The sequence below is a fragment of the Anolis carolinensis genome, chromosome 3 (genome assembly GCF_035594765.1).
Source record: "Anolis carolinensis isolate JA03-04 chromosome 3, rAnoCar3.1.pri, whole genome shotgun sequence".
NCBI lineage: Eukaryota > Metazoa > Chordata > Lepidosauria > Squamata > Dactyloidae > Anolis > Anolis carolinensis.
The window spans coordinates 280,189,225-280,202,870 of NC_085843.1; the positions used below are offsets into that span (position 1 = coordinate 280,189,225).

The 13,646-nt window shown below is 40.1% G+C and overlaps 1 protein-coding gene across 3 annotated transcripts in view; it reads left to right on the forward strand.

The window, feature by feature from the left end:
- abcc5 (ATP binding cassette subfamily C member 5) overlaps positions 1–13,646 on the forward strand; it is a 78,622-nt gene that overhangs the window by 10,576 nt on the left and 54,400 nt on the right. For all 3 annotated transcript variants that reach the window (XM_008116255.3, XM_062976868.1, XM_003224354.4), the window contains exon 3: positions 13,119–13,279. In XM_008116255.3, the coding sequence (XP_008114462.2) occupies positions 13,119–13,279 (161 nt within the window). The remainder of the gene's footprint in view (positions 1–13,118; positions 13,280–13,646) is intronic.

Sequence of the window (13,646 nt, forward strand, 5' to 3'; positions counted from 1 at the left end):
ATGCTGCTGTGATTATTGGACTTCCTGTCATGATGTCTGACTCGGCAAAATATTACTGTTATTGTTTGGAGCAATTGGCATGTTTTTGGCTTCTGCACTCAAACGCAGCTGGTGACGCATAGCTATTTGGTATCCTTTTATAAAAGTAGTGCCAATGAAAATATTCAGAGTCCAGCAATATCAATTTAGTGTCACCTTGGTGGTGCCAACAGTGATGAGGTTGGCAGGCAACCTTTTTTCAAAGCTGTCACTGCTCTGATGACTCTTTAGATTGCCTGATACCCTAAATTGTACTTATACATTGGGTAATTTTCTCAACAAATCAAACTGAAACAACCATGGCATTTTGCTTGGGAGGTCTGCAACAAGTGCATTGTGTTTTGAGTGACTTCTGCTCTTCTTAAAGACATGTATTGCTATATAGTAAAGGTAAAGGTTTCCCCTGACATTAAGTCCAGTCATGTCTGACTCTGGGGGTTGGTGCTCATCTCCATTTCTAAGCCAAAGAGCCGGCGTTGTCCGTAGACACCTCCAAGGTCATGTGGCCGGCATGACTGCATGGAGTGCCGTTACCTTCCTGCCGGAGCGGTACCTATTGATCTACTCACATTGGCATGTTTTCGAACTGCTAGGTTGGCAGAAGCTGGAGCTAACAGCGGGCGTTCACTCCGCTCCCGGGATTTCAACCTGGGACCTTTCGGTCCCAAGTCCAGCAGCTCAGTGCTTTAACACACTTTGCTACCGGGGCTCCGTATTGCTATATATCTTGCTGTTAAAACAAATGCCTATTGAACACCTGTGAACTTTGCATGTGAAAGTTTGTCCAGGAAGGAAAATTAGAAAAGGAGGTAGAAGTGTTGACAACACAAGGCTTGTGACAAGACAAACACAAAACCGTATGTAATTATAGAAAAAAATATAGTTAAGTACACTGAAGACACCAGATTTCATATAATCCTGGAAGCTAAACAGGGTCAGACCTGGTTTGTACGGTACTTTGAAATGAGACAGCCAAGAAAAACATAGCTGCAGGCCATGTTTCAAAGCAAGGCAGTGGCAAATCACTTCTCTGTATTCCTTTTCAATGAAAACCTTATGACAGATAGCTTTAGGGAACACAGGCACTTGAAGGTACACACATACAGAGCTAATGCGATATTTAATATTAAATATTTTTCTATATACAATGTAGAAAATACCAAACACTATATGGCATTAGATTTCACCTGCGTTCATGTGTTAAAGTCTGGAAAAGAGGGAAGTTATCAATGAATTGGTTGAACTGTATAAACTATCTCTGTGTTTTTAAAGAAATGCATTTGCTTCAATGACTTCTGAGATGTGTGTTTATGTGATATGCTAATTGCTTGTTGCCTTAATAATAATAATAATAATAATAATAATAATAATAATAATAATAATAACTTTTTTATACTCGCCTCCATCTCCCCCAAGGGACTCGGGGTGGCTTACATTAGGCCAATCCCAGGTGGTTACAGTCATTAGAAAGTAAAACACATTCAAATAAAATACAGTTCTGCATGTTAAACATAGTAAAATAACAATCATGTCAAAGTTAACACAAGTAGTTTAAAAATCTGAGCAAGCTCATGAAAACGATCTGGGCCAAAAAGCATGCAGAGTGAAAACTGTAAACTAGAGAATGAAGCAGTGCTACAATTTGGTAAGGGGCTTGGCATGAGGTAGACGTTGGAGCTATTTCCAGCTGAAGGAATACAATAAAGTGCAATGGATATAGTATTAATCACAGGGACGAGACCTGTCACGAGGGCGAAAAAACATTCTCCAAAGGCCTGCTGGAAAAAACAAGTTTTTAGGTTTTTGCTAAAAATTAAGAGGGTGTCCCCTGATGATCGAAGAGGTTGTGCAGGTTCATAGGGGGCATGAAGGTAGGTGGGTCCCGAACCGTTTGATAACCTACACCTTGAATTGGGCTCGGAAAATAAACGGCAGCCTATATATATGTATGTGTGTGTGTGTGTGTTTGTATACACACACACACACACACGGTATATATAAGCCTATATATGGTTCTGAAACTATAATGTATTCTTGTACTTTAATTTTATGTAGACTGCAAAGCAATGTTTCCAAAGATATGCCTCTGGTTTCAGGTTTATAGATTCTTAAATTCTGAATTCATTAATCTGGACAAAACCAGTTGGGAATACAATACGACCCTTGTATCCATGGGGGATATGTACCTGGACTTTGCTGATATTGGTTGAACCTCGCTGAAATAAAGGACTTCTGGTCCAAACAATACCATTTGAAGTTGTTTGATAATTTATCAAAGTTAGTTGCCATATCTTATTATGATATATCATCACAGCCATCTCATGAAAAAGGTGCATAAAAAAACTGCCACTTTAATTTTTAAAGAGCAAACTCATGGGTGTGGGGAGCTAATCCAATTATAAATGACTGTCTCTTCTCCTTTCTCTTGCTCTGCTGCAAAGGCTGGGAAAGAACAAGGGAGATAAATATAGATGCTGGCCAGAAAGTTAGATCAAGGGCGCCAATGCCACTATTTTTGCATTTTTATTACTTCTGAGAGAACTGGGGTGTTTTTTTCCTGCCTCCTCTTTCTCACCGTCTTTATTTATTTATTGTGTTAGAAGCAAATTGAGGATACAGTTATAATGTATTTAAAAACACAAACAAAATTCAAAACTTGGCATTATACTAGATTTCCTCTGCATCTCGTAGTGCCAGAGTGCAGCCTGCTCTGCCCCTTCCAAGTTGCCCAGTCTTCTGTGTGCCCAGGGGGAAGTTTCTCATCTGGTATCAGCCATGGATTGAGGTTCCGGGTTTTAGCCTGCCATTTTTGAACTATCTCTTGCTGAGGTGTTCCTGCAAGTATCTCTGTGGATCTTAGGAAGCTGTTTCTTGATTTAAGGCGTTGGCATGCTGAGTGATATCCGAACAGAGGATGGGTCAGAGATGTCAATGTCTTGGTCTTTTCATTATAGGATGCTACTTCCCAACGGATGTCAGGTGGTGCAATACCGGCTAAATAGCATAATTTCTCCAGCAGTGTAGGGTAGGCATGTAGCAGGGTGGGGGGGGGGGCTTGAGGGGCTTCAGCCCCCCCCCCCTCGAAATTCTCAGGGTGGTCCGTGAGAAGGCCCTACATTTATTATTTAAACTGTTATGTTTATTCATATCATGATCTGATCACCATGCTCAATATATCCCATATGCATGGGGGTATTGGGATAACGATACAAAAGGTTTGCTACCGGTAGGTAGACCCTCTCCCGCTCAGACTCACCCCTCCCCCACGAACCAAAATCCCAGCCCCTCCCAAAACAAAATCCTGGCTACGGGCCTGGTGTAGGGCGTAGACATCCTGTGATAACGTGGCATACCTCATTAAGGGCCACATCCACTGTTTTAACACAGAGAGATATATTTCATGCTGGGCATGTGTAATCAGCAGCAGAGTAGCAAATCACAAGGGCAGATGTTTTCACTCTATCTGGTTGTGATCCCCAGGTAGTGCCAGTCAGCTTTCTTATGATATTATTTCTAGCACCCACTTTTTGCTTGATGTTTAAGCAGTGCTTCTTATAAGTCAGAGCACGGTTTAGAGTAACTCCCAGTTATTGTGGTGTGTTGAAGTGATCCAGTGGGATTCCTTCTCACATAATCCCCTAAGATCAAGATGTTTCTCTGTTCTTAAGATGAAAGCACACAACTGCATTTTAGATGGATTCGGAATCAACTAGTTTTCCCTGTAATAAGAGCACCTAAAGTTTTGGAGAGTTCTCACCCTCTTAAGACACTGTGAGAGTAAACATTGAGTCCGCTATCTTAACTCAGTTGCTTCTTCCTAGTTGTATTTCTGCTCATAAATGTTACTGGACACCATTTGGTCATAGAAGAATCCGTGGCTTGATTCCCTCTCCCTCACTGACCTGCAGTCTGTTTTTGAATGGCATGGTAGTGTCTACTTGGCCACCTAGCCTAGTTCTCTGAACAATTTAGGACCATTGCACCCGAATCTTCAGAAAGCAGTTTTCTGTTTCTTCTAGCTCTGCCATCCATACATGTCATTCTTCTGAGGGAGAGTGGGAAGCATGACTGCAGGAGAAGATGGTGAACTTTGTTGTATTTTTCGGTCATGCTCTCCAGCACCATGATTTGGATTTTTGGGCCTTTTTTTAGAGAAGGCATGAGCAACCACTTTTGCCTGTTCACTGTTCCTTCTTTGGGTGTTTCATCATATGTGATTGCTTATGGATGGTGCAGTAATCTTATCCTTGCTTAAATTCTCATTCTGGGCAGCACATAACATGTTGAGTGTCCATCTGGAACTTCGAAATCTGAGGTATTCCAAAATTGTCCACATGGAGCACTAAGATAGTGATACATTTGCTTTCTGGTAGTTCAGTGTCCACAAATTCTATTTCATGCACAAAATTATTATTAAGATAATAATTAAGATATGATATTGCCTTCAGTTTGGGCATTTAAGGTTTATATGAAACAGAAATGAATGCTGTCCTATCTCCATTATGTACATACGCAAATACAGGCTTTCCAAAATCATTTCTGGTCCCAAGTATTTTGGATAAGGGATGCTCAGCCTATAATAGGGATTCAGCCGACTGAACCAAATTTTCTCTTTTGTGCTAACCAGAGAGATTGGGAGATGCATCTGGCTTCTGGGTGATTCTGCAGCTTCCTTGGCAGCAAGGACTTGGCAAGTGATGCTTATTGCTGTCTCTGATTTCTTACTTGCTTTCTTCCTCAGCAACACTCTACCAACAATCAGTCTAATCAGTCATGATCTCTTTTTGGGCAATTCAGCAGGAAGATGGGTGCTATTAACATGTACTGCTCTTTCTTAAAGGGAGGACAGACTCCCATTGTATCCAAGAAAACAGTTATGAAATGGAAAGTAATAGATGTGGCAGGAAAAAAGCTTCCATTTTTAGAAAAGCTCTGCTAGACATATTTTTAAAAAGTAAAATCATGTAAACCCTACGATGAGTATGAAGGTTTTTTCAAATCTGAGTGAGCTGCTGTAGACCAAAGTGGTAAACTTTTTTTTCTTTTGTTCCAAGCAATTGGGATAGATTGAGAGGAGAGGGGGCTGCTAATGGAATCTGTTCATTTTATCAGAAGAGTTGAACTGGGCTGATTGTTGTGTCGGGAACAAACATTGAGGCGTGACATTTACTTCTCCCACACTTGATGTTCTTTGCACTCAGAGTGACTCATGGATCGCACTTACTTGCAATAAGTCAGGAAGCCATTTTTTTCCATTTGGAAAGACTTTAGTAGGAGATTATGGTCAACTAGGAAAGAAGTATGGGATGAAAAGGCAAATTCCATATTTGAAATTTCAAGGAAAATCAAATCAAATCACTACTGTTGTTATTAATCTGCCTGTCTGTTAGAGATGAATTTGAATCCGGTTGTCCTAGCTTCAGAAAAACAAACTATGGAACTAAAAGTGACAACCAAATTGATGGAATGGGTTAGAGTTTCTTCCCCTTCTGGAAAGATGAAAGCGGTGGCTTTTTGATTTAGAATAGCAATCAAAGCAAGACTTTGCATTGAAGATATTTGAGGTAGGATCATAGAGTTGGAAGGGATTGCAAGGACTATATAAGCCCTGCAGGGATACTAATCATAATACTTCTGGGTTTTGTATGAGGTACCTCATCTGACCCACTCCCCCAGGTCTGTCAAGAGTTGTCCTATATCAATCAAAAATTTCAGTGGTGCTGACATAGAATCATAGAGTTGGAAGAGATCACATGGGTCATCCTTCTTAACTGGAGGGCCAGAAACATTTAATTCCCTGAGGGGGAAAATGCAGTTACCTTGGTACCAACATTATATTTGTTCATATGTCCTGTAACAAAAGGGAATACAATGATTCCATACCATGGTTGATACTATCAGAAAAGTATGAGGTCACGTAAATAGAAATAAAGTACAGTGTTCCCTCATTACTTTGCGGTTCACTTTTCGCGGATTCGCTGTATCGTGGTTTTTGAATAAACTCTAAAAGACTATTATGAATCATAAAAAATTACAATTTACAGCCTAAGGAAGGGAGAAAGGAGAAGCCGAAGGGAGAGAAAAAGAGCCCAAGCGGCAACAGGAGGAGGAGGCGGCGATTTATCAACACACGATTGGTTGATAAAGACTTAAAATAGTGTATAACTACTAAAATAATGTATAAATATTGAAATATAGTGTCCCTACTTTGCGGATTTTCACTTATTGCGGATGGTCCTGGAACCTAACCTCCGTGATAAGTGAGGGAACACTGTAGACCTTTTTGTTGCAAAAAACAGCAAAAAGAATTAAACAGATTTGAGTTGACTAGATGTGGAGTTTGTAGTTGTGTGTGAAATTTGTGTTTAGCATGTGCTTATATTCTCATTAGAGGTAGATCTGTTGTTTTAAAATAGGGTCCAGCACCCTTTGTTTAGCAGGAGATTGTAAAGTTCTCCTATAATGTATTTCATGAGAAAAAATAGTTGAACACTTGGATAAGAACAAAGTAATTCAGGCAGAAAGTGCAAGAAACTTATGTGCATCTATAGCTCTCCTTCTTGTGTAATTAATGGTGTGAAGAAATGCGTCATTAACATTTATCACCGATTTTGTATGTGTCAAAACTTTAGCTGGAGAATTGCACAATCTCCTTCAGGTAAACCTTTAATAATCTTGAAAAAAATGACTTTGGTGTCTCCACAGGCATTTGGCGACTGAATTTTGAATATGAGATACTTTTATTATATAGATGCATTGCTGAATAAAGCTGAAACAATAACTAATATAAGGAGCCGCGGTGGCACAATGGGTTAAAGCTTTATGCTGGCTGAACCGCTGACCTGAAGGTTGGCGGATGAATCCGGAGACGGGGTGAGCTCCCGTCTGTCAGCTCTAGCTTCCCATGCAGGGACATGAGAAACCCCCCCCCCCCCGTAGGATTTGCTGTAATTTGCTTCTGACATGATTTTTAAAAAGTAACATTCTCAAGTGACAGTATGGCTTTCTGTGAGTTTTATGGCATTGTCAAGGTTTTTTACAAGTGGTTATTCAGATTTTCCTGCTGACTGATAAGTTTCTGCTATTAATAGATTTCAGCTGGAATTAAAATACTAGGGAGGAAAGATTGGGGACACTCAGTTAGAGGAGCCTCATCTAGAAATATAGTTAGAACTGTGCTAATGAAGTCATAGATACCAGATTATTTTCCTCTCTTTACTATACAAGCTGAATGACAAGTTAATTCACTGAGAGTTAGCATAGAAACCAATTTTGCCATTTGCTTAATATGTGAAAAATATTGTAATACTTCCCAATATATGGGATTCTCTCATCAGTAATCTTGCGGTGAAAGCTGAGATACTTTTTTTTTAGTTATGTTTGAATTTAGGTGGTTGCATTTCCCGTCTTGGAGAGTATATTTATTATTTATACAAAGAGAATTGGAAGAATTTCAGGACTGGAGCTGTTTCTTTTTGTGTGGTCCATTCTTTTATAGTTAGTCACACTCACATAATTAGAAAGAGTTGTCTGTTCTCCCCCCCCCCCTTTTTTTTTTTTTTGCAAAGCTTTCTAGGCCTGCATTAATTTTCTGTAGCTGCTTGAAGTCAAAGCATTGAGTTGGAAGTGGTTCTGCGGCAATTGTGTCTGTTGGTATAATGACCTTGAAGTTTTTCAAGGACTGAAATACTTCCAGGTACAAATGCTGTTTCTGTTTATTCAGACTCTCATCTGACTTTGCCACATGATTGGGAGAAGTGATTATTTTCTAACACTAAGTCAGCAGACTTATTTTGCAGAGCAAGCAGCAGTTCCACAGTTCAAAAACTTAGAACTGGGGGAGGGAACCTAGAAGTAGGCTTGTAAGAGTGCATATTGCCAGACTGATGCCAAATCCCTCACATAAGCTAAAAATAACCTTTCTGGTACCAGACAGTGTATTTATCAATTCAGCTACCTTGTAAGGTTAGAACAAACCATTGAAGAAAACATTATAAACCAGTTAGACATGTTGAAGGGTTTTATCATTGCCTTTGGGCATTTAACTAAGCATACAAAGTCATTTTCCTGCCTAGAAACAATATCTAGGTGAGCTGAGGTTAACCTTTTTACTTGCTCTTCTGTTGAGCTCTGTATACTTGTGTCTGGATGTCTTCATTTAATGAGAATGCCCTCTCTCCAGCAGTTATTTCAGAAAATGAGCAGCTACCATATAAAGGCCTTGTGATTTTCAAATCACATGTAACAGCAGCGTGTGTGGGATTACAAAGGATGATAGGATTTTCAATTACTGTATCTCAGGGGAGCTTTGAGGCAAACGGGAGAATGTTTTTGAAAAGTTAATCAGGGCTTGAATCATTCAGCGAGGCTGTGCTGCTACAAGTCACATTTGTGTCTAAGATTCAAGAGGAAGGCATAAAAAGATTTCTTCCTTGTGTTGGAGGCAATAATTTGAGCATGGCAGTTTCCAAGAGCCAGTCAAATTATTCTTGTGATCAATATAATGGCATCTTTGATCTCATAATTTCAGTGCGGGTAATTCCATGGATTTTACTAGGTACAGTGCACTCCAGGCATCTATGGGATCGGCCCCTCAGTTTCATTTAAGCACTTCTAACAAACACCGTCTGTCTAGGCCTTTTCCAGATCCTCCATTGTGATTCTGTAGTATTCTTGGACCAGAAGTCATTCATTACAATAACATTTGCTATTATCATTGATTTTGTGGATCAATGTGAAGTCTGGAAACTTTTCCCCCCATAAATGCAGGGGTAGTAGTGTGCACACAAATAACCCCTTCATTTCCTATGAAATGGCAATACCACCTTTCTAACAGATAAAGAAAATTTAAAGGCGTCAGTGTGTTTTATAAACAAGATTGTGTTGATTTATCCATCGATCAATGTTAGTGCCATACTTTAACAAAACATCAACCATCTCTGAGTAGAGTGGCAATAGGCAAAAGCTTAGTCCATCCAAGAAAAAACTGAAAAGAAACACCAACTCGCTCTACTCTCGCCACCATGGTGCCTGCTTCTGGCAGGAAAAGGGTGGCTCTGGTTCAGTGATAGCACTTTCTTGTTTCTGAAGAATGATCCTTGATCTATCAATGGGTCATATTTTTGTCCCCAAGACCTGCCTTAGGCTTATACATGTAACAGAGGCACCAGGCATGTAGCGGGGGAGGGGGGGGGGCTTGATGGGCTTCAGCCCCCCCCCCCCAAATTCTCAGGGTGGGCAGTGAGAAGGCCTTCTATTTATTATTTAAACTGTTATGTTTATTCATATCATGATCTGATCACCATGCTCAATATATCCCATATGCAGGGGGGTATTGGGATAATGATACAAATGGTTTGCTAGGGTAGATCCTCTCACTCAGACTCAGCTAAAATCCCGAACCAAAATCCCAGCCTTCCCCCCCCCCCCCCCCCCCCCGAATCAAAATCCTGGCTATGGGCCTGAGAGGCACTATTACTTGATATGTGCCAATCTGGAAAATAGTGGCCAGTCTTAACTGAAGTAGGCCCACCGAATCAATTAGTTTTGCAATTACTCACTGCTCTGTAATTGAGTTGGTAGGTCTATCTCCTTGAGACTAATGAACAGGATTGAGGCATTTGATTTCAGAATAAGAGCCTTTCAAAATGTTTGGAATCATAGAATCTTAGTGTTGTAAGTGGTAGCTCATGGGGTGCAGACCCAAAATTAATAAGAACATCAGCCCTGGCCTTGTCTTACTCAACTGCTGAGTATACCTGCCCTGTTTGGCACACATCTGCTCATGTGAAGCAGGTGAATATAGCACTGAACGAAACATGTAGAATAATCACAGGATGTCTCAAACCTGCACCTGTTGATAGACTCTATAAGCCAGCTGGCATTGCCCCACCTGATGTGTGATGGGAAGTTGCTGCCAACTATGAGAGAAATAAAGTTGAACACTGTGAAAGCCACCCACTGCATGGCTATCAGCCTCCTCCCAGTAGACTCAAATCAAGGGAAAGTTTCATCAGAACTACTACTACTCTTAATGTTCCCCCAGCAATAGCAAGAGTATCCCTCTGGGCAGCTAAACCAGGAAATCCCAAATGGATGCCCCCCTAATGAGGATCTGCCTCCAGGACAAGCCAAGTATGTCCTTGAACAGACTCAGAAGTGGTGCAGATCAAAAGACAATATGGCACTTCCTAGAAGAAGAGTCCACTTTGTGTGACTGGAACAGGACAAGAACTCAGCATCTGTATGCTTGTCCACCATGCCCTGTCTAATGCACAGAGGAAAAACTATTTCAAGCTACAGACAATTCGGTAGCCGTTGCCTGTTTTTGGTCTAAAATTATTTAGCCGCTTATATTCCCTCTATTTTATCAGTTTTATACTTTTTTATTTATGCAGCGTTTTTGACACAAAATAATAGTATTGGAAGGAGACACAAGGACCATCTAGCCCATCCATCTGCCATGCAGGAATGCAGAAGTACCACACTCCTGAAAGATGGCCATCCCACCTATGTTTAAAGAGGTCTACAGAATGAGAGTCCGTCACCCTCCCAGGCAGTCTGTTCCACTGTCTCATAGCTATTAAATTCAAGATGTCTTTTCTGATGTTTATTTGAAATTGCTTGTCTTGTAATTTGAATCAATTAGTTCGCATCCTAGTCTCTGGAGCAGCAGAAAACACATCCTTTCAGATGTGTGAAGATTGTGATTATGTGACCTCATCACCATCCCCTTCACTAGCTAGATAGGCTTGTGTTTTCTGCTGGTCCAGAGACTAGGATGCAAACCAGTGCATTTAAATGCAGAGAGACATGTAGATAAAAATGCCCTTGTTCTGTATCCACTCTTGTACCTTTCCCTGTTCCTCAATAAAAAATATATGGGGGGAAAAAGAAACCATTTGCATTTGTATCCTTCTCTTGCTTGTCCTCCAGGGAGCTATTTTAGCTTGTGGGCAATCTTGTGAGATACTTAATCCAACAAACAATGACTTGCCTATGAAATCCAAGACTCAATGTTGAATTAATCTGGACATGCTGTCTCTATGCCACATAAGTGGTTTCTGTTTTGTCTTCTGAGAATTCACACTTTTATTAGGACAGTTAATACCACATATCTGAAATCCTCTTCTAAACTGTTGAAAAATGGAATAATGCTGTTATAAACCAAGGACCTACAGCAACTGTTATTTCCTTTAGCCATGTTTATTTGCAACAGCAACATCCTTGTTTACTAACTTGATTATCATAATAATGTCTTGCTGCTGGGAATAACAAGGCTCCTGATTACTTCAGGGTAGTTCTATATAAGAACCTCTCTATCCTTAAAGCAGAAAAGATGTGTCGCCTTTCTCACGAACAGTCAGTCTTCCAAGTAATTCTTACCATACAGAAGTTTCCTTTACTATATATCCTATAGTTAACATTTTGCAGAAAGAGTAGCAGCAGCAACTCTTGATTGATGCTTGGGGTGCTAGCATTTGCACATTTGGAGAATAAAGCAAATTTGGTTTCCTTCTGGTTTGTGCCTTTAAGCTGCTTTGTGTGGATGGGATACATTTCACAGAATATCCTCTGCAAAATAACCAAAACACTCAAATTGCGTTCAAGTGAAACATGAAAAGCTCTGTGAGAGGAGGAGCGAGGCTATTTGCAGCTTTATCTAACTAATTGCTGCTCCATCTGTTTCATCCAAAGTTTGAATAGGAAATTAATAAACTTTGGTTGTTAACAGCATCTGGCTGCCAAGTCCAATGTACTGGTGCCTGTTTCTGTACACGTTGTGCTCAAAATGAGATAAAACGTAGATTTTGTAGTGGTTTTCCCAAGGTGCTGGTTTTGCCATATTAAGTGGCAGATGGTTTAGCAGCAGAATGACTGCTCTGATGCCTTGATCACTTCATTGGTCATATCCAGTCTTTGGTGGGAAAACTGACACCTTCAGGATCTCCAGACCAATATCCTGGCTGTGAGTGTTTGGGTTTTCTTTGACATAAATCTTGTTTCTCCATATTTCACTTAAGGAAGTCAATGTGTTGACTTCCTGTCTTTCACAGAAATCATGGTACCCAAGTCAGAAATAACATGGACAGGATAGGAATAGGTTCCTACATCACATAAGTGCAGTTCAACATATTCCAACAATTTTTCATTTAAAATTAACATTATGCACATGTGAAATGAAACAGACAAACAGCAATCCTTTATTAAACAAAACATTTCAAATTTTCTAGAGATAGTTTGAAAGTTTTCCAAAATGTATCTCAGGTTGATTTTTCTTCTTTCAATAGCTTGCACTTTTCTTACCACTTCCATTTGGTTTTCCCCACAGTATGAAAACTTGGTTTGGCTTATGCCTTCTAGATATTAAGGACTAAGCTCTGTAGGTCTTGAAAGGTTATAAAGGTTATGACTTGATTACAGTATATAGTGCTCTCATTCAACATATCCATGTTAGTCTGAAGTAGTGTACAAAGGGCATCTTTGAGAGAAAGAAATATGTATAGCATAAGCATAGCATCTGATGAAGTTGGCTCAGTCTATGTTAGCTTTTGCTACAGACCTTTTTCTCTTAATTCGTCTCAGAAGTGCCACCATTTCCTCTTGCATGTAGTGCTCTAATGGTATTCATACAATGATTTCAATCCTCCCCCCTCCCAAAAAGAAAATACCAAAAAACAAGTTGCTTAACATGTGGCTAGAATACTAGAATATAAGTAACTATTGGTGACTTCTGGAGCATTTCATTTACAGAATATTGTGCTATATGACAGCAATCAGATATCCTGTCAGAAGATGAAATGATATCTCTAATGTTGTTCCCTCCAGCAAAGATCCAGCTTGTTATATGGAATCATATGATTGGTTCACATTACTCAGTCCTATCCACAATGGTCAACACTGTCTAACATTGGAAACTTTTCCAGTTCTATATGGTGAGGCTAGGGATGGAGCCTGGGATCTTTTGTGTGTGCTCTATCATTGAGCTATGTCTTTTAATAGATGACCCGGCCTGAAAATAAAATAATTGTTTCTAAAGTCCAAAATATCTACATTCTCTTTTGTATTTCCCTTTCAAGAATGTGGCATGCCAAGATGCATTGGAAACAGCTGCTCGAGCAGAAGGGCTTTCATTAGATGGCTTGACAAGTTCTCACTTGGGAGTGTTGGATGAAGCCCATCACAAAGGGAAATATCACTATGGCTGGAACTTGATGAAACCTATCCGGACTACTTCCAAGTAAGATTTCTGTTAATGAACTACAAATGAAGCAGGCCTAGAAACAGGAATATTCAGATGTAGAAGAAGCATGCATGCTGGAAAAATCAAACCTTTAGTCTATACTATGCTTGTCAAGAAAGTGACAGTCAGTATCTTCACTAATGAAGTATTGTATTTCATTGCATATGAAATGTTTCATTGACCGCAGGAGGCCAAGAGCAATGGTGTCTCTTTCGGCTACCAGCTGAGCAAGACCCCTTGGGTCTCTTCTTCTGGCATGCACGGGGCAACAAAGGTTATGGAGCTTCTTTCAGCTGCCAGCCGGGCAAGGCCCCCTTAACTCTCATCCGCTGGTGCATGTGGGAAGCCAGTAGCTATGGAGTCC